The sequence below is a fragment of the Nyctereutes procyonoides genome, unplaced genomic scaffold, assembly GCF_905146905.1.
Source record: "Nyctereutes procyonoides isolate TBG_1078 unplaced genomic scaffold, NYPRO_anot_genome, whole genome shotgun sequence".
In the NCBI taxonomy this organism is placed as follows: Eukaryota; Metazoa; Chordata; class Mammalia; order Carnivora; family Canidae; genus Nyctereutes; species Nyctereutes procyonoides.
The window spans coordinates 13628905-13655027 of NW_026575128.1; the positions used below are offsets into that span (position 1 = coordinate 13628905).

The 26123-nt window shown below is 46.3% G+C and overlaps 1 protein-coding gene across 1 annotated transcript; it reads left to right on the forward strand.

Annotated features, from left to right (window-relative positions):
• Window positions 1-2065: 2065 nt before the first annotated feature.
• LOC129520757 (cytochrome P450 4A6-like) lies at window positions 2066-26053 on the forward strand. The gene is made up of 12 exons (XM_055341950.1): window positions 2066-2306; window positions 5496-5637; window positions 6479-6523; window positions 13961-14088; window positions 15061-15185; window positions 15538-15692; window positions 16136-16242; window positions 16332-16522; window positions 16618-16751; window positions 18442-18506; window positions 18647-18723; window positions 20946-26053. Exons 1-12 carry the CDS (start codon window positions 2112-2114, stop codon window positions 21112-21114), a joined length of 1533 nt encoding a protein of 510 aa, XP_055197925.1. The 5' UTR covers window positions 2066-2111; the 3' UTR covers window positions 21115-26053.
• Window positions 26054-26123: the final 70 nt, after the last annotated feature.

A 26123-nucleotide genomic window follows, 5' to 3' on the forward strand; every position in this document is an offset into this window, starting at 1 on the left:
TTTTTGGTCAGAGAATTTTAATCCTCCACATTACTCTTTCCTTTTCCCACTATCTCCAGTACAACATGGATATCCAGTCAACCTTCTTATGCTCCTTAGTTTGACTAAAATGTTTTAAGGCATCAAATACATACTGACCAGAACCTTCCCTTTAACAAGTCTCTGATTACCAGTATCACTGGTGATGTCCTGTGTATTGCAGCATCAGGCCCTGGGCTACCAGTGTCCTCTTTACCTTTGGGAGTTGGAGTCATCAGTGTCTTTCCAACTAATCCTCTTGAAGCACCAATTCAAGAAATCCAGAGTCAATTCAGGGAAATCATTAGGAAACTGTTTCTCATAGAACCATTCCTGGTACCAATATTTATCTTAGTCAGAGTTCTACCAGAAAAAGAAAACCATTAGCAAAGAAGCTTCCTTGGGGTCAAGAAAAAAAAAAAAGAAAGGAACAACCTGAGAGACCCAGAAGTACAATGTATCTGAGCTCCAATTTCTGACCACCCAGTAGCTTTCTTATGTTCTCCCTGTGTTCTTACTGAGCAGCTGAAGTAAGAAAGGGGACAAGGGGACCAGGAAGTGCTCATTCCAAGTTGATGGGATGCCTGACTGAGGGAGGTCACAGCAGGGAAGGAAAGGGCAGGGAAGGGTCATGTTCAGGCAGCACCAATGGTCTGGGAAGTGTCGGGCAAGGAAGGTCAGTGCCCACTCTGCAATCCATGGGAGGAAGAAATTAAACACACTTGGGGTCATGGGATTTGTAGAGGAAATATGATCAGGTCATGCACAGCCTGGGAAGTTCCCAGAGGAGGCTTGCAGATAAATAGAACATGCATGGACCTCAGCTCCCCAAGCTCGACGCAAGCCCCAGTACTCCTTTCCACATGGTGCCTGAGCTCTTTGCTCTCAGGAAGCCCTACCCTCTCCTGGAATCCTGACACCCTCAGCTGTACCAAACTTTAGAGAAGTCAGGCTCACAGATGTTCAGGAAGCCAGGGAACAGTACAAACCAGAATGGGTGGCATAATGGAACTGGTGGCCCAGGACACAACTTTGTCCAGGCTCCCTGTCTACTGCCTCAGAAATGTGAGTGAATGCCAGGCCCCTCCGGAGCCCACTGTACCAGCCAGGCCCTAAGTCCCTGGGCCCGGGAGAGAAGGGGCTACCCAGGCAGATCCTCAGAAAGTCCTCCTGTCCTCTTCCAGCCCCCCTTAGACAGTCATGGTCTTAGTCCCCTCTCCAGTACCAGCCCACTATTCACTGTTTCAGTACAGGCTTTACCAAGTTTTCCTGTACTGCCTTAGTTTTCTGCCTTGACCTCCCAGAGCGTGAGCTCAGGAAGCATTTGCTGAGTGCATCAGTGACTGACTCAATGAGCATTCCTGGGAGGAACGTGGCAAAGGAACGCTTACCCCCATTACAGAAGGAAAATCTGAGGCACAGAGAGTGTGATTGCCTGGCTTCGTATGTCCTGAGTGAACCCTGAGGCTGGGCCTCCTGAGTGTGAGGCCAGTGCTCTGCCTGCAAACACAGTCAGCCCAGGACACAAGTGAATGATGGACTGGACAAGTGTGGGGAACAGTGCAGAGGCAGTTGGGGCAGACAGTATGGAGGCCCCCTGATTCTAATCTTTGTTGGCCCTCTCAAAGGCTATTTTCCTCTGGCCACATCATGTTTGCTCCCCGTAAGTGTTCTTTTCTCAGAAATGGGATAATCATCAACCCAAGCACACCTCCTGAACATTTGGTATACTAGGCTGTACATTTTTTGCAGTCACGCTTCATGTCTGTTTTGCTGGCCACTGTGGCCAGGCACGTAGCTCACCGCCAGGCACAAAGTAGGTGCTCCTGAAATAATTGATGAATAATGGGGAGAAGGGCAAAGGGGAATGTGCCTGGGCATTATCACTGTCTGTTCAGAAGGTTTCCTTCCTACGGATTGTTAAGGTGCATCCTCTCAGTTAATGAACTCTGGAATCCCAGTCTAAGCTCTGCCCTCACCCTTTGCTCCCCCTCCAGGTGGGCAGGGCCATCCTCCCCTGATTGGCTAGGCCAGGTGCTCAGGGGATTTCAGCAACACTCAGGGAGAGTTAGTGACGCAGCAGCCCCTGAACCATGAGTGTCTCTGTACTGAGCCTCACAAGACCCCTGGACACTGTGTCTGGGCTCCTGCAGGTGGCCTCCCTGCTAGGCCTGGCTCTGCTGCTGCTCAAGGCAGCACAACTCTACCAGCGCAGGCAGTGGCTGCTCAAAGCTGTCCAGCAGTTCCCGTCTCCTCCTTCCCACTGGTTCTTTGGGCACAAGCAGGAGGTAGGAAGGGGCTGGACTGGGGAGAGGGGAGGGCAGGGCAGGCTGGGGCTCTGGGAGCATCATCCCATTCAGTAAATCCATCCCACAGAGGCTTCTTGTGTGACCAGGGCATGGGCTTCGGGAAAACCCAACTTACCTGCCAGTTCTTGGCTCCTCACCCCAGTCCTGGAACTCCCCAACTTAAAAGTAGCCTGTGCTGGAGCCATCAAGCCAGTCTGACCCTCCTTCCTTAGGGAGATTTCCAGGATCTGGTACAGCCCTGAGCCTTGAAGACAGTGGCTATTCCTTTGAGTCTTCCCCCTCCAGGCTGAGCAGCCCGAGCTCTTCTCTCAGACACACTTCCTGATGCTTCCCTACCCCAGCCATTCTATCCCATCCTCTCGACCTGGCCCTGGCCGGCCTGGGAACACACACAGCAGTACAATCATGGGCAAGGGAGAGAGTAAACAGGAATCAGGTGTGAGGTCACAGGAAAATAGGCTTACCTGCCAGATGGGGGGGTGATGTCTGTCAGGTGCAGGGACCAACTGGTTAGGTTTCCTCAAGAATATGGGAAGTTCCAGATGATGACTTCAGGGCTAAAACTTCAACAAGCAGATGGCACACATGAGAGGAGGGTGCCAGATTGAGGCAGGGAAAGAGTTTTGACAGTGAGTTGCACCATTAACAGAATCAGTTTCCATCCCAGTTCTTTCCCAAACCCTGGTACTGTGAACTCCTTGGGCTGAGGATGCCACCCCCCTTCCAGCACCACAGTGACCACCACAGAGCTGATCCCCAAGGGATGCCTGACCAGGCGATGTAGTGAAGAGGAAGGAGCAGCTAGTGGTTGCATGGAGACAGTGCCTACCCTCCAGCTCTGTCAGTACTGGTCCCATAGAGGGGGCACCGGCAACGGGGAAGGGCACGTGAGGAGAGGCTGTCTAGTGGTGTGTGGAATGAAGTAACAGGAGATGTTGCAGAGGAGGCGGCTAAGCAATTACAAAAAAGTGAAGCCAAAGACAGAAACTTCATGTCAGCCACTGGGAGACAGCCAAAAGCCACTTTCTTCCCAAAAACTGTTGCTTGAATGATTTCCAGCGTCTTTGTCCATTTTGAGAAATTTGCACTTTTGTCACAACTCTGAGTTAGGATTCAATTGAACAACCACTAAAATTTCCTCCACTGCCGTTCCCATTCAATGGATGGTATGGAGTCAGTAAGCAGACAAGTTCACTTAGGTAACTCATGTTACTCAGCTTCAGCCAGCTGAACACATAGTGCAGCGAAATTTACCTGCTCTAGCAAATCTGACTTTCTGTACCTCTGTTATTGGCTAAGCCAGGAGTAGATTGCCACATGTATTAGGTTAAAGTTAATCTTTCAGGCCAGATGACAAGTGATAAGTGGGACATGGAAGCATGTGGGCTCAGAACCAAGGTATCTAGATTGTATCCAGCTCTGCCACTTACTTCAAATGAACTTGCTCTGTGCCTCTGATTCCTCATCTGCAAAATGAGGATCATGATGAGGAGTATAGCCTCATGGGAGTTTTACTAATCTCTGAATGTTGCCTGGCACAGATAAAGATCACAGTTACACTCTAATTTATAAAACTTGAAGGTCATAGTAATGTTCATGAAGGACAAACATGTTCGTAGGTTAGCAAACTTGCTGCAGTAACTAGGGCTGAAATCGGTCAAAATTATGAAAGAGGAGCACTTCTTTCACAGTCTGCGAAATCCAAGACCCACCAGTCCTTTCTGACCCTGGGTCGTCCCTTCTGCCTCAGGCAGACTCCAGGCCAGGACAGCCCATAGCCCCTGACAATGGAGTGTCTGTGCTGCCCCTTTATTTCTGTTCACTGTCTCTCCTGGTTTCTCTTTGGGGCATTTTTGGCGGCCCCACTTCCAGAAGGAGCCAGGTGGGAGCAGCTATAATGGAGCATTGCCTGCATGAGTGGCCACAGTGGACACCGGGTATTTGCCTACAGGGTTACCATGGGCACACTTGTCTACCAGAGTCTCACCTAGCTTGGGCCAGCCCAGTTCAGGCTGAGATGGAAGTCCCAAGAGGTTTTCTGGAGGGCTGTCAGATCAGTGGGGGTCAGAGTGACCCAGAAAGAGGAAGAGCCAAGCAGAGCACCGTTTAGCTCCATCGGGACCCCAGAGGAGCTATTGACACTCCTCAGGAGCAGGAGTTTCTGGAAGCTTGAAGAGTAAGCAATCAGAAAGAAGGCAGGCAACTCTGCTGAAACAGGATCCCTCAGAGACTTCTCCTAAACAGTCTTGAGAAAGGAGAAAAATAAGTGGGAAATATCAGAAAGGGAGACAGAACATGAAAGACTCCTAACTCTGGGAAACGAACTAGGGGTGGTATAAGGGGAGGTGGGCAGGCGGTGGGGGTGACTGGGTGGCGGGCACTGAGGTGGGCACTTGATGGGATGAGCACCGGATGTTATTCTATATGTTGACAAATTGAACACCAATAAAAAATAAATTTATTAAATAAAAAATAAAAAAATAAAAAATAATAAAAAAAATTTAAAAAATTACCAAAGGATGAATATCAGCCCATCAAACATAAGAGCACAATCTATTATAAAAAATAATGGACAGGGATTAAAAACAAACGTGGAAAAAATAGTCTTGAGGGGATCCTGTAGGATGAGGTAACATAACTTTGACATAAGAGGCTCCCACTAGGGGCACCTGCGTGGCTGAGTGGTTGAGAATCTGCATTTGGCTCAGGTTGTGATCCCCGGGTCCTGGGATTCAGGCCTGCATCAGGCTGCCTATAGGGACTGTTTCTCTCTGCCTGTGTCTCTGCCTCTCTCTCTGTTTTCTCAGGAATAAATAAATGACTCTTTATATATAGGCTCCCACTAGGGAGTCCCTGCACTGCATCCAAGGAGAAGGGTGGTCCCAGTGATGGAAATGACCTGGGAGCACAGAGTAGCCTCCTCAAGTGACTGGAGGACACTACTCAGTGTATGGGCCAAGGATGTCCCCCACCTCCACTCCCACTAGAACATAAGTTCTATGAATCTGGATCCTTATCAGAGCTAGCTCATCAGACAGTTCCAAACTCCTAATCACTGCCAATATGCAGAACTGTGTCCATAGGGCCATCCTGCCTTCCATCACCACTCCAAGCTAGGGACCTAATGAGGAACCAAGGTTGTATTGGTTTGTCTTTCCTTTGGTACAGTTCCAAACGGGTCAGGAGCTGCAAGTGCTTCAGAAATGGACAGAGAAATACCCTTGTGCCAGTCCTCGTTGGCTATGGGGAAGCAGAGTTAGCCTCGTAGTCTATGACCCAGACTACATGAAGATGATCCTGGGGCGATCAGGTGAGAGTTAAACTTCTCCTCTGTTGGAGTAGCCCTTCCCTCTTGGTTACATTCCTAGGGGCACTGTGACATTCCAGCGGAGACTGCTGGCAAAGCCATCAATATTTGACCCTCGAGGTATCATCCTCCCAGCCTAAGCAAGCAGAGGGCCAAATGCAGTTACTCAATTGGAATGCTTAAACATCTGTGAATAATTACCTATTTCTCATCTCTCTGATTTCTTTCTCAGTCCTCTACTTTTCTCTTCATTTCTTTCCACTTCCTTCCATCCTTCCTTATTTCCTTCTTTTCTCCTCTGTTTCTTTCTCCTTTTTCTAAACAGGAATTTATTTATTGCCTAGGTATACATGAAATAGATCAATAAGTATTTATCCATTGTATTTTCAGTAAATGGACACATCTCCTATGTTTCTATCTTCCTACCACAGTATTGTTATTCAATTATTCCTAGAACTGAAGACAATTTCCTAACCATGATGGCTTGGGTAAACACCGCTGGACCCCCATTGGGTCATGGGAAGGCTGAGCCACCAGTAAAAAAACCAATTAGCTTCTGTTTTTTTTATTGGCAGTGAAGAAAAAAGCTAAATTTCATGCACCTTCATACTCCATAGTGCTCTTCTGTGGGACACTGAGTCTGCCATCCTGAGTCCAAACTGATTATCAGGAAAGAAAAAGAGCCTGGGTTAGGAGGGAAGTGGGAGGTGGCTTGACACAAACTGCCAGCTGAGGATTATCGACAAGGGTTGGAGGGTAAAGGTGTGGACAACGGCTGTCTCCTGGGGACAGACTGACTTTGTTGGTCACCTCCAGTTTGCTGTCATGCCTTTCCTCCTTTCAGACCCAAAAGCTGGTGGTTCCTACACATTCATCACTCCATGGATAGGTAAGTACCTTAAACTAGGACTGTGGTCCACCTTCTGCTTAGGTTTGCCACCAACCATCCATTTGGCCCAGAATAACAAGAGGAGACCAGCACCACAGTGACTACACTAAACTCTGAATTAAGCCCCATTTTCTTCTTCTTTTTTTTTTTTGTATATCTTTTATTGGAGTTAGATTTGCCAACATATAGCATAACACCCAGTGCTTATCCCATCAAGTGCCCCCCTCAGTGCCCGTTATCCAGTCACCCCATCCCTCTGCCCACCTCCCTATCAACCACCCCTTGTTCATTTCCCAGAGTTAGGAGTCTCTCATGTTCTGTCTCCCTCACTGACATTTCCCATTCATTTTCTCTCCTTTCCCCTTTATTCCCTTTCACTAATTTTTATATTCCCCAAATGAATGAGATCATATAATGTTTGTCGTTCTCCGATTGACTTACTTCACTCAGCATAATACCCTCCAGTTCCATCCACGTCGAAGCAAATGGGGGGTGTCGTTTCTAATGGCTGAGTAATATTCCATTGTGTACATATACCACAGCTTCTCTATCCATTCATCTATGATGGACACCGAGGCTCCCTGCAAATTTGGTTATTGTGGACATTGCTGCTAGAAACATCGGGGTGCAGGTGTCCTGCCATTTCACTGCATCTGTATCTTTGGGGTAAATCTGCAGTGCAGATTTAGTTTTACAGAGTGGCTCTACCAGTTCACATTCCCACCAACAGTGCAAGAGGGTTCCCCTTTCTCCACATCCTCTCCAACATTTGTTGTTTCCTATCTTGTTAATATTCCCCATTCTTACTGGCGTGAAGTGGTATCTCGTTGTGGTTTTGATTTGTATTTCCCTGATGGCAAGTGATGTGGAGCATTTTCTCATGTGCTGTTGGCGATCTCTATGTCTTCCTCTGTGAGATTTCTGTTCATGTCTTTTGCTCATTTCATGATTGGATTGCTTGTTTCTTTACTGTTGAGTTTAATAAGCTCTTTATAGATCTTGGATACTAGCCCTTTATTTGATATCTTGCAAATATCTTCTCCCATTCTGTAGGTTGTCTTTTAGTTTTGTTTACTGTATCCTTTGCTGTGCAGAAGCTTCTTCTCTTGATGAAGTCCCAATAGTTCATTTTTGCTTCTGTTTCCCTTGCCTTCGTGATGTAACTTGCAAGAAGTTGCTGTGGCCAAGTTCAAAACGGGTGTTGCCTGTGTTCTCTTCTAGGATTCTGATGGATTCTTATCTCACATTTAGATCTTTCATCCATTTTGAGTTTATCTTTGTGTCTGGTGTAAGAGAGTGGTCTAGTTTCATTCTTCTATATGTGGCTGACCAATGTGCCCAGCATCATTATTGAAGAGACTGTCTTTTTCCAGTGGATAGTCTTTCCTGCTTTGTCAAATATTAGTTGGCCATAGAGTTAAGAGCCAACTTCTGGATTCTCTATCCTATTCCATTGATCTATGTGTCTGTTTTTGTGCCAGTACCACACCATCTTGATGACCACAGCTTTGTAGCAAAACCTGACATCTGGCATTGTGATGCCCCCGGCTCTGGTTTTCTTTTTAATATTCCCCTGGCTATTCGAGGTCTTTTCTGATTCCACACAAATCTTAAGATAATTTGTTCCAACTCTGTGAAGAAAGCCCATGGTATTTTGATAGGGATTGCATTAAATGTGTAAAGTGCCCTAGGTAGCATTGAAATTTTCACAATATTAATTCTTCCAATCCATGAGCATGGAATATTTTTCCATCTCTTTGTGGCTTCCTCAATCTCTTTCGGAAGTGTTCTGTAGTTTTTAGGGTATAGATCCTTTACCTCTTTGGTTAGGTTTATTCCTAGGTTTCTTATGCTTTTGGGTGCAATTGTAAATGGGATTGACTCCTTAATTTCTCTTTCTTCAGTCTCATTGTTAGTGTATAGAACTGCCACAGATTTCTGGGCATTTATTTTGTATTCTGCCACACTGCTGAATTGCTGTATGAGTTCTAGCAATCTTGGGGTGGAGTCTTTTGGGTTTTCTATGTACAGCATCATGTCATCTGCGAAGAGGGAGAGTTTGACTTCTTCTTTGCCAATTTGAATGCCTTTTATTTCTTTTTGTTGTCTGATTGCTGAGGCTAGGACTTCTAGTACTATGTTGAATAGCAGTGGTGAGAGTGGACATCCCTGTCGTGTTCCTGATCTTAGGGGAAAAGCTCCCAGTGCTTCCCCATTGAGAATGATATTTGCTGTGGGCTTTTCGTAGATGGCTTAAGATGCTGAGGAATGTTCCCTCTATCCCTACACTCTGAAGAGTTTTGATCAGGAACGGATGCTGTATTTTGTCAAATGCTTTCACTGCATCTATTGAGAGGATCATATGGTTCTTGTTTTTTCTCTTGTTGATATGATCTATCACATTGATTGTTTTACGAGTGTTGAACCAGCCTTGCATCCCGGGGATAAATCCCACTTGGTCATGATGGATAATCTTCTTAATGTATTGTTGGATCCTATTGGCTAGTATCTTGTTGAGAATTTTTGCATCCATATTCATCAGGGATATTGGTGTATAATTCTCCTTTTTGGTGGGGTCTTTGTCTGGTTTTGGAATTAAGGTGATGCTGGCCTCATAGAATGAGTTTGGAAGTACTCCATCCCTTTCTGTCTTTCGGAAGCTTTAGTAGAATAGGTATAGTTTCTTCTTTAAACGTTTGATAGAATTCCCCTGGGAAGCCATCTGGCCCTGGACTCTTGTGTCTTGGGAGGTTTTTGATGACTTCTTCAATTTCCTCCCTGGTTATCGGCTTGTTCAGGTTTTCTATTTCTTCCTGTTCCAGTTTTGGTAGTTTGTGATTTTACAGAAATGCATCCATTTCTTCTAGATTGCCTAATTTATTGGCGTATAGCTGCTCATAATGTGTTTTTAAAATCGTTTGTAGGGGATCCCTGGGTGGCGCAGCGGTTTGGCGCCTGCCTTTGGCCCAGGGCGCGATCCTGGAGACCCGGGATCGAATCCCACATCAGGCTCCCGGTGCATGGAGCCTGCTTCTCCCTCTGCCTGTGTCTCTGCCTCTCTCTCTCTCTCTCTCTCTCTCTCTCTCTCTCTCTGTGACTATCATAAATAAATTTTAAAAAAAATTAAAAAAAAATATTTAAAAAAAATAAAATAAAATCGTTTGTATTTCCTTGGTATTGCTGGTGATTCCCCCTTTTTTATTTGTGATTTTATTCATTTGAGTCTTTTCTCTTTGTTTTTAATAAGGCTGGCTGATGGTTTCTCTCTCTTCTTAATTCTTTCAAAGAACCAACTCCTGGTTTTGTTGATCTGTTCTGCAGTTCTTCTGGTCTCCATTTCATTGAGTTCTGCTCCAATCCTTATTAACTCTCTTCTGCTGCTTGGTTTAGGTTCTATTTGCTATTCTTTCTCCAGTTCCTTTAGATGCAAGGTTAGCTTGTGTATTTGAGTTTTTTCCAGTTTTTGGAGGGATTCTGATACTCTGATGTATTTCCCTCTTGGGACTGCTTTTACTCTATCCCAAAGATTTTGAATGGTTGTATCTTCATTCTCATTAGTTTCCATGAATCTTTCTAATTCTCTAATTTCCTGGTTGACCCTTTCATTTTTTTTTAAATTTTTATTTATTTATGATAGTCACACACACACACAGAGAGAGAGAGGGGGGGGGGCAGAGACACAGGCAGAGGGAGATGCAGGCTCCATGCACCGGGAGCCCAACGTGGGATTCGATCCTGGGTCTCCAGGATCACGCCCTGGGCCAAAGGCAGGCGCCAAACCGCGGCGCCACTCAGGGATCGCGACCCTTTCATTTTTTATCAGGATGCTCTTTAACCCCACATGTTGAGTTTCTTCCAAATTTCTTCTTGTGATTTGAGTTCAAGTTTCAAAGCATTATGGCCTGAAAATATGCAAGGGACAGTCTCAATCTTTTGGTATCGGTTGAGACCTGATTTGTGACCCAGTATGTGGTCTATTCTGGAGAAAGTTCCATGTGCACTTGAGAAGAATGTGTATTCAGTTGCATTTGGATGTAAAGTTCTGTAAATATCTGTGAAATTCTGGAACAAAGTCCTTGAGAACGGCATGTGGGTCAGCTGGCCAGACATGGATGTAGTGGACCCAGGGAGTAATCCCGTCGACCTTGAGAGTGGTGGGAGTGGTCAGGATCACGATGTAAGGTCCCTTCCAAGGAGGTTGAAGTGTCTGGTGTTGGTATCTCTGCATGTACACCCAGTCACCTGGCCGATATCGATGGGGGTCCAGGGGTGGCCCAGTCTCATAGAGGGCCCTCAGCTTAGGCCACACCTGCTCATGGGTTCGTCGTAATATTTGGAGGGAGAAAAGAAGTTGGTGATCATCAAATTCAGCAAACACCTCGGGTTTTAAATTGGGGATAATAGGTGGAGGAAGACTGAACATGATCTCTAGGGAGTCAGTCCCATCTTATATGGGGAGTTCCTCACCCTATATATGGCGAAGGGGAGGAGAGTCACCCAGTCCCCACCAGTCTCCAGGGCTAATTTAGTTAAGGTCTCCTTTAATGTTCTGTTCATCCTCTCTACCTGTCCTGAGCTCTGGGGCCTATATGCACAATGTAATTTCCAATCTGCCCCAAGTACTAGTGCCACTCCCCGTGTTACCTTAGAAAGCCAACCAGACAAGGACAATCCCCTAAAGCTAAGTGTGCGAGTTCTCACTTATTTCCCACCTCCAAGACTCCCTAGTGTGAGGTTGTCCTTCAAAATAAATGGGGATTAGACTTAGTCTTCTTACAACAAAAGGGGGGAGGTATGTGCTGCCTTAAATGCAGGGTGTTGCTTCTTTGCTGGAATGTAAATGGGAGCGAGAACAGCAAAAAGGTTGGTTAGAATCCTGGTTTAATCATTCCACCTGGCTCACTCTGAGAGCAACCTGGACCCATGATTGGGTGCTTCCTTAGGTTCCTTTGAGAGGGGGAAATGTGGAGGCTGAAAAAATTAAGGCCATTCCACTTTAAGTTCAGCGTTAGCACAAGTACAGTCATCCCAGGCCCCTGTGAATAAGAGCTGAACTTTACCTTACTTCAGTTACAGGAAGAAAACAGCTTACAGCTTAACGTCCTAGAAAGCCCCATACTGGGATAAAAACAGAGCCTAAGCCAAGGGCAGGAAGCCCCATATTAGAATAAGAACAGAGCTCAATGCCCTTGAAGGCCCCATATCAAAATGTAAACAGAACTTGAGGAATTGCTCCACCCCTTTTAGAGGTCCCCTAGACCAGCCCTTAAAACTAAGCTGAAACCCACCTTGGGGTCCAAGTCCCTGCTCCGCTGTGTCAGGTACACTTGGACCCAAGCTCGAGCTTGTAAATAAACCCTCTTGTGTTTGCATCGGAAAAAATAAATAAATAAATAAATAAATAAATAAATAAATAAATACCTGTGAAATCCATCTGGTCCAGTGTATCATTTAAAGCTCTTGTTTCTTTGGAGATGTTGTGCTTAGAAACCTGTCTTTTGCAGAAAGCACCATGTTGAAGTCTCCCAGTATTAGTGTATTATTATCTAAGTATGTCTTAACTTTGGTTATTAATTGATTGATGTACTTGGCAGCTCCCACATTAAGGGTATAAATAGTCATGATTGTTAGGTCGTCTTGTTGGATAAACCCTTTAAGTATGATATAGTGTCCCTCTTCATCTCTTACGACAGTCTTTGTGATAAACTTTAATTTATCTCATATAAGGATTGCTACCCCTGTTTTCTTTTGAGGATCATTTGAATGATAAATGGTTCTCCCTCCAATCTTTCGTTTTCAGGCTGTGGGTGCCCTTAGGTCTAAAATGAGTCTGTTGTAGACAGCAAATAGATGGGTCTTACTTTTTTATCCAGCTGAAACCCTGAGCCTTATGATGGGATCATTTAGCCCATTCACATGTAGAGTTACTATTGAAACATATGAATTTAGTCTCATCATAATACCTAGTCCCTGTTTTGTAGATTGTTTCTTTGGGCTTTCTCTTTCTTTTACAGGGCCCCCCTTAATATTTCTTGTAAGACTGGCTTGGTGGTCACATATTCTTTCAGTTTCTGCCTATCTTGGAAGCTCTTTATCTCTCCTTCTATTCTGAATGAGAGCCTTGCTGGATAAAGTATTCTTGGTTGCATGTTCTTCTCATTTAGGAACCTGAATATATCCTGCCAGTCCTTTCTGGCCTGCCAGGCCTCTGTGAAGAGGTGTGCTGTTAATCTAATAATTCTCCCCATATAAGTTACGGATCTCTTGTCTCTTGCTGCTTAAGGATTTTGTCTTTATCTTTGGAATTTGCAAGATTCACTATTAAATGTAGGGGTGTTGAATGGTTTTTATTGATTTTAGGGGAGGACCTCTCTATCTCCTGGATCTGAATGCCTATTTCCCTCCCCAAGTTAGGGAAGTTTTCAGCTATGATTTGTTCAAATACACTTTCTGATCCTCTGTCCATTTCGGCACCCTCTGGAACCCCAATTAAACATAGACTTTTCCTTCTGAGGCTGTCATTTATTTCCCTTAACTTTCTTCATGGCCTTTTAATTGTTTTTCTCTTTTTTCTTCAGCTTCTTTCCTTGCCATCCACTTGTCTTCTATGTCATTCACTCATTCTTCTACCTCAGTAACCTTCCCCTTAGGACCTCCAGTTTAGATTGCATCTCATTTAATTGATTTTTAATTTCAGCCTCATTAGAACTAAATTCTGCAGTCACGAAGTCCCTTGAATCCTTTATGTTTTTTTCCAGAGCCACCAGTAGCTTTATAATTGTGCTTCTCAATTAGCTTTCTGACATTGAATTGTAATTCAAATTCTGTAACTCTCTGGCAGAGAGTACTGTTTCTGATTCTTTCTTTTCTGGTGAGTTCTTCTTTCTAGTCATTTTCCTCAGTGCAGAGTGCCTAAAAATTAATTGTACGTGTTAGAAGCCCGAACGCTTCTCTCTGTAGCATTCCATCTATTCTCTCTTTAAATCTCATGTCGAATTCGTAGATTTCAGGATGATTTGAAGGTTATCTAGGTAGGTTGGTCGGGACAGGTGACTCGGGGATTCTACTCCACCAACATCTTGCCCTGCCCCTGCTCGTTTTCTGATAAAACCCTCACCCCATCTAAATGGTGGTGGAGCCCTCCTGTAGCTCAGCTTCTCCCACATTACTTCTCAGGACTCACCATTGAACTCAGCCTGACTTTTTACTGAAATCCTTGTAAAACCTATTCACTGCTCTGTTTATACCTCCATCTCACAGCTGTCATAACCACTTCCTGGCCACAGGCTTTAGAAAGTCCCCTTCTTGACATGCACTCGCCATTCCTGTTTTGCCAAGGATGCCCTTCTTTTCACACCCTGGGTTCCTCCCAAATTGTCCCTGGATAACTCAAGGAAGGCCCCTTCCCACCCACCCCCCTAACACACTGTGGTCCAGGGTATGGTTTGCTCATGCTGAATGGAGAGACATGGTTCCAGCACCGGCGGATGCTGACCCCAGCCTTCCACTATGACATCCTGAAGCCTTACGTGAGACTCATGGCTGACTCTGTCCAAGTGATGCTGGTAAGTCGAACCCTACCTCACCTGCACACTCACACCCACAGCACAGTTCACAAAGTCCATTCTCAGATAGCTGTGTTCTTCAGAAATCCATTAGCATGGCCTCTGGAATCATACACTTACACCCTGCAATGAGACACAGCTCCCGGAAGGCAGAAGGCACAGGAAAGCACCCAGGCACCCACTTTCATCCACTCTTTGTTCACTGCCCACAGGAGAAAGAAACAAGGTGGATACAGGGTTTCCTCTCCTCACACTTGCATGACTTTGGCTTGGAAAGGAAGAGTAGTCAATATCTATGGACAATAGGACAAGCTGCCCCTGGCTGGCCTGGGCAGTAGCAGCTTCAGTGGCAGCAGGGACATCCCAGGATGTCACTCAGTGGGTTCTGTGGTGGGATTGAAGGCTTCTGCATGGATCTTAGCCATTCCATGGAGGGAAATGGAGACCAGGTCTCAACCCCCAAGGTTGGGTCCACCAGAACACCACCCCTGAGCATGACCCTATTGCTCACTCACTGTACTCAGCTGACATTTGCTGAACAAGAGGAATTGACATCCTAAATACTCCTTTCTTAGGAACCCGTGTACTGGCACCTTAATATTTTTTTGGCCAGGACACTTGTTCCCTAAATTGAGACCTTATATTTCTCTATGTAGGTCAGTCCCAGGTCAGAAAAGATTCCCCCTTTATCTCCTGAGCAACAATGTTTCCAGTTGGCTAAAAGGTGATTTTCGCCATACCTTATCCTGAAGTCAGCCTCAAGAGTTCATTCTAAATAAAATAACAACAGTTTCTGAGAAAATACTCAACATATCATAAATATTCGGATCTATGGTCCTAAATCGATGAAACACAACTGCTCAGAAAGAGAGGATACGACATCAGAATCTGTGGTGAAGCATAGAGAGCCTAGCCTCGTGACCCTGGACGTTCCAGAGGAATAGAGAAGGATCAATGTGTCCCTCTACACAGGACAAGTGGGAGGAACTCCTCACCCAGGACTCACATCTGGAGATCTTTGAACATGTCTCCTTGATGACCTTGGACACTATTATGAAGTGTGCCTTCAGCTACCAGGGCAACCACCAGGCAGACAGGTCAGTGAAATGCATAGCAGCAGGGTCCTATTTCCTGCCAACTGGTGTGGACTAATCGGGAGGCAGTTCGAGCAACCCAAAGAGCAGCATTCTGCAGAGAGCCCCAGTCTGACACAGTCAAATTCAGCCCTACCAAACCTGCATTAGGCACTGACCCTGATCCCTGCCTCAGGAAGAAGCCTGGCTGCCCAAGTCCCTCATAAATGCCTTGGTCTCTGGGGCATAAGACAGAAATGTCAGATGCTTAGGGTCACCTGCACCAATTCCTGAGGAAACCTCCACCCACAGCCCCACTCCACTCCAGTTCAGATGCCTCCCTCCACCTAGTCCCTTCTGCCTCATCCCCCTTCAGGAACTCCCAGGCCTACATTCAGGCCATTCGAGATCTGAACAACCTGGTGTTTGCCCGGGTGAGAAATGTTTTCTACCAGAAAGACATCTTCTACTGGCTGACCTCTGAAGGCCGCAGGAACCACAAGGCCCGCCAGATTGCCCATAAACACACAGGTTGGACTCTGCCCTCTGGGAACCTCCCCTCCTTCATTAGGTACTACCCAAAAGGATTGGCTCTGACCCCTCAGGCAGAGGCCTGCCCCTCAGTGCCCCTCCAGAAACTGGGACAAACCCACTGGGATTTTCCCCTGGTGCACCTGTTAGGGCACCCGGTGTTTGCAGGAAGTTACATGCGTTACAACATGGGTGAAAGTTGAATGAGACCCCCTGCCAGTCACATACAAGCAGAGTCTCTTTGGGCTGTGCTGTTGAAGGGAGGGCTGACATGAAAATACCTGATGCTAGAGCTCTCACTCTGGCATGCACACCCATTGCCAAACTCCTCCTGAACCCCCTCGCACCATGAATGGGGCACAGAGGGCAGGTGGGCTATGTGGCTGGCTATATGCCTGGGCACTCAGAGCTCTCAACTCCGCCTGGGAACACTGTTTGGGCAGACCGAGTGATCAAGCTGAGGAAGGCTCAGCTACAGGACGAGGGAGAGCTGGAGAAGGTCAGGAACAAGAGGCACTTGGACTTCCTGGACATCCTCCTCTTTGCCAAAGTGAGTGTGGCTGGGGAGGCCTGAGCATTTGCCTACAGGTGGGGAGCAAGGGTGCAAACTCAGTCTCCCCTGTCTCTGGGTCTTCCCAGATGGAGAATGGGAGGGGCTTGTCTGACAAGGACCTCCGTGCAGAAGTGGACACGTTCATGTTTGAGGGGCATGACACCACAGCCAGTGGCATCTCCTGGATCCTCTATGCTCTGGCCACACACCCCGAGCATCAGCAGAGGTGCCGGGAGGAGATCCAGAGCCTTCTGGGGGATGGTACCTCCATCACCTGGTGAGTGCTCATGAGACAGGAGGGCCCTCCATCCTCAACTAGAGGACATCCTGGTTGCCAGGGCCTATCCCGCACTTCAAGGCAGCTTTCTTTAGGGAGCACCTGGACCAGATGCCCTACACCACCATGTGCATCAAAGAGGCATTGCGACACTATCCACCAGTTCCAGGTGTTGGCAGAGAGCTCAGCAAGCCCATCACCTTCCCTGATGGACGCTCCTTGCCCAAAGGTATGGCCTTCACTACTCTCACTCTGTTAGCACTCAGTGGGGACACATGGGAGGTGTGAAATCCACATGTCCTGGGGCAGCTCTGAAGCTCTGTGGCCCCATTTTTTTCCACAGTAAGTGGGAACGAGGTTGTAGTTGGGATGTAGGATGCTTGTAACAGAATCAGGCCACATTCAAAGTTATATAAGAAATAGTGAAAGAGATTATAGGGGAATGGAAGGAAAATGCGAGGGAAGAATTAGAAAGGGAGAGAAAATATGAGAGACTCATAACTGGGAAATAAACAAGGGGTAGTGGAAGGGGAGGTGGGCAGCTGGATGGGGTGACTGGGTGAAGGGCACTGAGGAGGGCACTTGACAGGAGGAGCACTGAGTGTCATACTATATGTTGGCAAATCGTACTTCAATGAAAAAAGTACTAAAAAATAAAATAAATGGGAGTTCCCCTTTGTTCCCGAGAGAGAATATGCTCTGTTTTTTTTTTCTGCACATAACATGAAAAGTGTATCTCAATTCTTAGACATAGAAGGAATCGAATCCTAAGTTTCTATCCTCATCCACAACAAACATTCAATCTCCAAGGGCTCCATCATTTTATGACGCTATATTATTCTCATCGATGGCACTGACATTTTGTGAGTTTAAGCTATATATATATCCTATTCCTGACTCCAGCAACACAACTCCTGGGGATTTCTGTCTTCACTGATACCCCTTTTGGATATCATCCAGATTTTATGTAATTATAGGACAACAACTTGATGACAAATGCAAGAAACTATATACCTGCCAGTTAAAATAATGACTCACGGGCCCTAAGTGGCTCAGCATTGGTGTATATGTCTTGGCTTAGGTCATGATCCTGAGATCCTGGGATGGGGCTCCCTGCTCAGTGAGGAGGCTGCTTTTCCCTCTGACACATCCATGGTCATGCACTCTCTCACTCTCTCAAATAAATGCAGAAACATTTTGTATAAAAATAGTGATGACTCAGTACATTGCACATTCTCTACAAGAGATGTTGGCTTCAGGAAGGGGCTTCAGAAATAGCATACAATTCTAATTCCCAAGATTTGATAGCTAAAGAGGGAGAGCCCTGGGGAAGGCAGAGTTCTTCCACACTTACGGGGTTGAGTGCATCAAGCATATCAGGAAACCGACTCTCATTCTTCAGATGGCCCACTCCCAGGGAGCCCTCAGGTTGACAGAGAGAGCAGCTGGTGACCACATCTGAGGTCCCTGCCATGGTCTAGTCTACCTTTTAGCTCACCTCTGCTCTGAATCCCAACCCTGCCACATCCCAGCTGGGTGGTCTAAGGCAGTTGCTCTGCCTCTCTGAGGCTTAGGTGCTCAGGTGAACAATGGGGATTGGGCCTTCCTTGGAGGGTTGTTGTGAGATGGATTAGTCAATGCATATTCCCCAAGGGCTCATGGATGGTACTTGGTAAACCCGAGTTGTCCCTTGAGCTGCTCTCTAACATAAGCCTCCGGTTCTTTCTGCTTCTCACCCTGGTCTGGATATCTACTAATCTGGCCACATGTGCTGTGCCATGTCTGCCCCACCTCTCCTGCTACACTATAATTTTCCTCAGAGTGATGAGAAGTGACTCTCATAGCAGCTGCCAAGCTGTGTGAGCAAACACCTGGCCCCGCAGGCAGGTATGACCATTCTTCTCTCTTTTGCTCCACAGGATTCTTAGTCTTGCTCTCCTTTTATGCTCTTCACCACAACCCGAATGTGTGGCCAAACCCAGAGGTATGATGGCCTTGGGAGGATGGTATGGGGGAATCTCTGCACGTCAATCCTTCCTCCCATTCCATTTCTGGGTGTGTCCTGAGGTTGAGAGGAAGGAGAAGCTAGACCACACCTATCCCGGCCCTGGGGTTCCTCTGCAGGTGTTTGACCCTTCCCGCTTTGCACCAGATGCCTCTCGACACAGCCATGCTTTCCTGCCCTTCTCAGGAGGATCAAGGTGAGGCACTTGTACTGGGATGGGAGGAGGGGCTGTTTACTAGGAACATTCCTGATGTTTGTCACTTCCTACATTTACATGGGTGTTGCAGATATGCCCTGACATGTTGATGTGCTGGGAAAGAGGTGTGTGTCTCTATGTATGAAAGAAATTTGGTAATCACTGCAGGCTATGGAAACTTTGACCCATTTGTCTCACTCAGTCTCCAGCCACAATTCAGTGTCAGTGGCTATTCAATGGCTCAAGCATTCTTGTGATTTCTTCACTTTATGAGGATGACTTTACAGTATTGGACATTCTCACGTGTAGTTTTTAACTGTTGTCAGTTAGACGTCAGGATGGAATCAAAAGATTTCTTTTGCACACATTCTTAAACAAGCCCCTCTCCCCACTCAACCCTCACACTGCACCGATGCCTAGGGACGTGAGTTTCCACCTCAGCTGCCTGCACGTCTGAAATATTTAAGCCTACAGAGGAAAATTTCCTGCGATCTCTTAAGGGCCTCAGAAGTATTCAACTTGTGACTCTAGTATTTCTAGAAAATCCACGGTTTTTTATATGTACATGAGAGGTGGCATTTGAAAGTTAATGGCATATGAAATAGAAAGCACACTTGAAATGGCTGTTCAGGTGCATGACAATTCTCCTGTGTGAAATCCTCTTGGGCTGCTGAAATTGTCCTACAAATCGTAACTTCTGTAAACTTTTTAAGTAGTTATTCATAAAATGCAGTTTAGCAAATACAAAAATTTTCAACCTTCGAACTAAGTGAATCCACTCTCTAGAATGGGACTTAAGCAAACTATTCTCCAGATACTGGCTCCAGGATTTGGTAACTCCCTGGGATTGATTCCTTCCTGGTAGACATTGGTGCAAGACATGTGGATGCCAGTAGAGACAGGAGAGGTGTAGACAGCTCAATTCCTAGCTCAGAACTAATGGGGACTTTTGTTTATTCCTTTCTGCTTTCCTATTCAATTCAATAAACCTCATGCAATGTCTAAGACTAATTATTAAGCCTGACTCTGTGCCAAGGCTATGCTATGAGGTGGGATACTGTCCTTGCCTCAGGGAATTTGCAGTCAAGAAATCGATGCCTCTACTCAAAAGACACATCATCCATTCATTCTTTCTTTCCCTCACTCATTTACTAATTGACCCCACAGTAGGAAGTTCCGTGTTTCTGGCACAGTACTCCTGTATGTGAAAGTGACATGCTCTTGAGTAAAGTACCATGTGATTCAGGGTCCAGGACTGAAGAGGCACAGCCAGTGGGGGGGGGGGGAAGGGGGCGCTGAGGGCAGACTGTCATTGCCCTTAGCCTTGGGCATTTGGCAGACAGAGGTGGAGGGAGGGCATTATCTGGGATAATCTCAGCAGTAAGTGAACTGATATACCAGCTGGACAGGTGACAGGTGACTGTGCAAACAACCCAGAGAGGGCTTTGCTGCTAGGATGAGCCATGTGGACATGCTTACCTGTGATGGAAGACGTGGGAGGTTCTGAGTATGGGAGGGTGGGGCATCAGGAGATGGACCCGAGGGAGGAGACAGAGAAGTCCAGGTGAAGTGGCAGCTGAGGGATGATAGGCAGGGACCCTTCTGCAGTAGAATTAGAGATGACAGCAGCTGGTTGAATGAGGGGCCGAGGGGAAGGCAGGAGTCTGGACCCAAACTGAGAGGCAGATGGTGCAGCAGCTTGAGCATCCCTAGAGCTCTGCCCCTGCAGGAAGCTTCCCTGTTGGCCATCCTGACTTCCTTACCCAACTCTATCTTGTCATTTCTATGAGGATCTGGATCCCTGTGTGCTCATGTGATATGGTTAGGACCTGAAGTATGGCCCAGCCCAACCCCTCTGGTGCCCTGGTCTGGCTCCACATTGTGAAACTAGAAATGGCTGGTGCAGAGAGCAAAGAACCTAATGATTAACTGTTGTAGTGATCACTTGATTTTGCTCTGAGTCCCAAAGTGTTGATGCTTCTGTAACAGGATTTAAGGCCTGCTGAGAGCAGAGGTAAGAGGAGGAGCTAATTCTGAAAGAGTTTAGGCTTTTGGTAGAGGTCAAGGGGAGAGTGTTAACAAAGCAAGGCTTGGGGTAGAGATGTGCATGTGTCCTGAGGGGAAGGGATCAGGGCTGGGCCCATGCAGGCTGGCCCTGAAGGGACTGTTCCTGGCAGGGGCTTTGAGGCCACTCCTCACTTGCTTTTCCCTCCCTGACCCAGGAACTGCATCGGGCAGCACTTTGCCATGAACGAGTTGAAGGTGGCGGTGGCCCTGACCCTGCTCCGCTTTGAGCTGGCACCAGATCCCTTCAAGATCCCTGTTCCAACTCCAAGAATTGTATTGATGTCCAAGAATGGGATCCACCTGCATCTCAGGAAGCTCCTCTAACCCTTGTGGGGACAAAGATGAGCCCCGAGGGCCTCCTGCCTCCCATTCTGTCTTCCTGTCAGTCTCTCCTGTCTGCTGGCTTCTGCTCACTTCCTGCTTCCCCTCTGTCCACCTGCCAGCCTTCCTGCTCTCTTGCTCTTGCCCATCAGACTGTCTGTGCTTCTCTGTCTCACCTTTTCCAAGATTCCTTCGTGTTTGTCTGTTATTATTCTCCTAACGAGGTGTCACTCTGACTGCCGATGCAAATTGTGATTTCTTGCCTGTCCTTCAGGCTGTCTGTTATCTCCCTGTCATAGTTCCTTGCCGCCTACTTGTCTGTTCCTATAAAGTTTTCTCTTACTTCTTAACCAAGTTATACAATCGTAGTTCCTTTAAAGAGCACAAATTGATAATCTTGTGTTTTAGGAGATCAGAAATCTGAAATGAGTCTCACTGGGTAGCAATGAAGGCATGTAGATGCTCTAAAGGATAATGTCTTCTCTTGCATTTTCCACCTTCTCAGAATTCACTCTTAAGGCTATCAATCAGGCTAATCAGTAAGGCTAAGCGTCCTGATTTATCATGGAAATAGTCTTTTCTTCAATTCAACTGAGTCAGATGTTAACCATAACTATCAAATTTTTAGTGTAACATCTAGACTTTTGTTTAATTAAACAAGGGTACTCCAGCCAATCCAAGTGCACCCATAAAGCAAGACATGTCAGTCCACGTTTGGTGCACTTGGCATTCACACATTCCCTTACACCATACTTCCTCCCTAACTAAGTAAAATAAAGTCATGCTTCTGCCAACTCAGCTCCCTATGATTGAAGCTGTGTAGTCCCTTCTCCCCAACAACAAAGGCCAAGTTTTTTGAGGGTTTCTCTCTTTTCCCCCAAACGCTGTAACCTAAATGCTATGACACAAACTTTACTAGTTTTACATGTTACGTTTTACATGTAACACTTTTTACATGTGCAGGTTATAAGACAAGGAAGGAAAAATCTGACGCACATATGTACATAATCATACTCATAACAAATAAGGGGAAAATGCTAGAAACCATTACACTCCCTATTTCTATAACCTGTGACATAGCCATCATTAGCATTTAAAACACCCTTATTCCATTACCCATTTCAGAGTTTATTTGCCCTCTAAAAGCACCTCAGCCAGTTTTGGGGGTTTTTCTTGCCTTGTACAATGACCCAAATCTTCACTCTTGAGGGTTCTGGGTCATTACCAACCTTTCCTCAACTGGCCTGTGGCATTTTCCCCTTTAATGACAGGGCATGGTAGGTCTAAGAGATGCTGTAGTACTTTCTTCACTCCAAGTAACTCCTTTGTTTTTGTTGCCTTTGTTGCCTAGAAACTGCCACTTTCCCAGTTGGTAATCATGATCAGTCTAGTACAGTCATTCCTCCTGATTCAGACCCATGAGGAGCCCAATGTGGCCAGCAAGTTTATTCATGTAGTCACTCTTGTGTCTCCTGGTGGAAGCACTCCTGCCTTTGGAAGTAAGACCAGTAGGACAATGGAGCATAAGGTTGCAGTAAAAATTCCCCCAAATTTTTGTAATCAGATTGATAGAGGTAATCATGAGTGGTGCCATTCCCATTTCCATCCCTGAATCCTGGATGGTTGAGCCCTGGTTATGGACGAAAAGAACCATATATTGTACATTGATTTAAAGCAGATAGAGCCTACTGGAGAGCCTTCCTTCAACCCTGTAAGTTATTGCCACCTCGCTGCTGCTGTATACCCAAACCTACCCTGAGGTTATTTCTCTGGATCTGGAATGCATAACTGTAATGGATATACCATCCCCAACTGACTACAAAGACTCGGTAGCATAGAGGGGTTCGATGGCACCGGTTCCATGGGGATCTTCCCATATGTTCCTATTTCAATGGTCAGGCTCCCATTTCTCAGTGTTCTCATTGTAAAGGATGACAGGCTGTAACTTATGGAATTCATTTTCCTTTTAGTTCATACACAGGCAGGATGATCCCTGGGTTTTGTTTAATAAATCTGAGCCCTACCTAAAGCCTGTGGCTATATGTCGGGATGATCTTCAATGCAGACATAGAAGCTTCAATCAGTGATTTCTTTCTTTGGTCAGAGAATTGGGTTTTTTTTCAGATTATTTTTATTTATTCGTGAAATACTCACAAAGATAGAGGCAGAGACATAGACAGGGGAGAACCAGGCTCCATGCAGGGAGCCCGATGGGTGACTGGATCTTGGGACTCCAAGGTCACGCTCTGAGCTGAAGGCAGACGCTCAACCACTGAGCCACCCATGTGACACTCATTCTGAGAATTTTAATCCTCCACATTACTCTTTCCTTTTCCCACTCTCCCCAGTACAACATGGATATCCAGTCACTCTTCTTATGCTCCTTAGTTTAACTAAAATGTTTTAAGGCGTCAAATACATACTGACCAGAACCTTCCCTTTAACAAGTCTGTGATTAGCATTATCACTGATGATGTCCTGTGTACTGCAACATCAGACCCAGGGCTACCAGTGTCCTCTTTACCTTTGGCAGTTAGAGTCATCAGTGTCTTTCCAACTAATCCTCTTGAAGCACCAATTCAAGAAACCCAGAGTCAATTCAGGGAACTCATTATCATTCCGCCTCTCTTAGAACCATTATTGGTATCATAATTTATCTTAGTCAACGATCAACCAGAAAAAGAAAACAATTAGAAAAGAAGCTTCCCCGGGGTCAGAAAAAAAAAAAAGAACAATGGGACAAACCCAGAAATACAATGTATCTGAGCTCCAATTTGTGACCACCCAATAGCTTTCTTTTTTTTTTTTAATTTTTTATTTATTTATTTATGATAGTCACACAGAGAGAGAGAGAGGCAGAGACATAGGCAGAGGGAGAAGCAGGCTCCATGCACCGGGAGCCCGACGTGGGACTCCATCCCGGGTCTCCAGGATCGCGCTCTGGGCCAAAGGCAGGCGCCAAACCGCTGCGCCACCCAGAGATCCCCACCCAATAGCTTTCTTATGTTCTCCCTGTGTTCTCACTGAGCAGCTTAAGTAAAAAAGGGGACAAGGGGACCAGGCAGTGCAGTTGATGGGATGCCTGACTGAGGTCACAGCAGGGAAGGAAAGGGCAGGGAAGGGTCATGTTCAGGCAGCACCAATGGTCTGGGAAGTGTCGGGCAAGGTAAGTCGGTGCCCACTCAGCAATCCACGGGAGGAAGAAATTAAACACACTTGGTGTCATGGGATTTGTAGAGGAAAGATGATAAGGTCATGCACAGACTGAGAGGTTCCCAGAAGAGGCTGGCAGATAGATAGGACATGCACGGACCTCAGCTCCCCAAGCTCGAGTTGTAGGCCCCAGGACTCCTTCCCACATGGTGCCTGAGCTCTTTGCTCTCAGGAAGCCCTATACTCTCCTGGGAATGCTGTCACCCCCAGCTGTACCAAACTTTAGAGAAGTCACGCTCACAGATGTTCAGGAAGTCGAGGAACAGTCCAAACCAGAGTGGGTGGCATAATGGAACTGGTGACCCTGGACCCAACTTTGTCCAGGCTCCCTGTCTACTGCCTCAGAAATGTGAGTGAATGCCAGGCCCCTCCGGAGCCCACTGTGCCAGCCAGGCTCTAAGTCCCTGGGCCCGGGAGAGAAGGGGCTACCCAGGTAGATCCTCGCAAAGTCCTCCTGTCCTCTTCCAGCCCCTCGTAGACAGTCATGGTCTTAGTCTCCTGTCCAGTCCCAGAGCTACCACTCTAAGCCCAAGCAACCCTCTTCCTGCACCTACGTGAGTTCGATAACCTGCTTCCACAGGTTCCTGTCATCAACCCTCAATCTATCCTGCCCTCACAGAGAGATGTCTTTCTATGCTGTAAAGCTGTTTTCCTGAGAGAGAGAGAGAGAGAGAGAGAGAGAGAGAGAACATCAGCTTGTCATGCTATGTAGAAATCTACTCAGTTGGGCCCCTGTTATGTATTGGACTGTTTTTGAGGACCTACTATGTGCAGGACATTGTCTAGATGTCTCAGGTCATGAGACAGACCTGATCCTACCCTTTATTCTATGGGGCAGACCAACACAACTAAACAATTAAGAAACATGAACGCGAGCGTGTTGTGGCCCGTTAATGGTACCAAGAAGCATCCAGGAATAAAAATACCTATTTCCCTTTAAAATGAGGCAACTCAAACTGAACCTAGTCTCTCTGAGATGGTGGTCAATGGGTCCAATGTGATCCTGTTTTTCTCCTCCATTTGTTTGTCAATCAGTAAGACTGCACCGAGTGCCACAAATCGGCACAGCCCTATGTCACATGCTTTAGAAGCATAAGGGTACAGGTTGCCCTGTTAGAACCTTCAACAGCTCTTTGGTTGGGCTGTCTGGATCCCAGATGAATGGGAAAGATGTTACTAGTTAATCAATGTTGACCATGCCAGTTGGAGAGGATGTGGAGAAAGGGGAACCCTCTTGCACTGTTGGTGGGAATGGTACAGCCACTCGTGCAGTCTCTCTGGAAAATTGTGTGGAGGTTCCTCAAAAAGTTGAAAATAGTTCTGCCCTACAACCCACAATTGCACTGCTGGGGATTTACCCCAAAGATACAGACGCAATGAAACGATGAACAGTTTCACCCCGATGTTTATAGCAGCCGTGTCCACTATAGCCAAACTGTGGAAGGAACCTAGGTGTCCATCGAAGGATGAATAGATCAAGAAGATGTGTTCTATGTATACAAAGGAATATTAGCCATTAGAAATGACAAATACCCACCATTTGCTTCGACGTGGATGATACTGGAGGGTATTATGTTGAGTGAAATAAGTCAATCTGAGAACAACAAACATTATATGGTCTCATTCATTTGGGGAATATAAAAATTAATGAAAGAGAATAAAGGAAAAGGAGAGGAAAGAGTGAATATATCAGTGAGGTTGGCAAAATATGAGAGACACCTAACTCTGGGAAATGAACAAGGGGTAGTGGAAAGGGGGTGGGTGGGGGGTTGGGGTGACTGGGTGATGGGCACTAGGGG

What these genes read in the sequence shown, in the direction of transcription:
- LOC129520757 (XM_055341950.1), top strand. Translation starts at nt 2,112, where the DNA reads ATGAGTGTCTCTGTACTGAGCCTCACAAGACCCCTGGACACTGTGTCT. An exon ending in ATTCATCACTCCATGGATAG is followed by an intron (nt 6,524 to 13,960) that starts GTAAGTACCTTA and finishes ACTGTGGTCCAG; the next exon opens with GGTATGGTTTGCTCATGCTG. An exon ending in TGGACGCTCCTTGCCCAAAG is followed by an intron (nt 16,752 to 18,441) that starts GTATGGCCTTCA and finishes TTTGCTCCACAG; the next exon opens with GATTCTTAGTCTTGCTCTCC.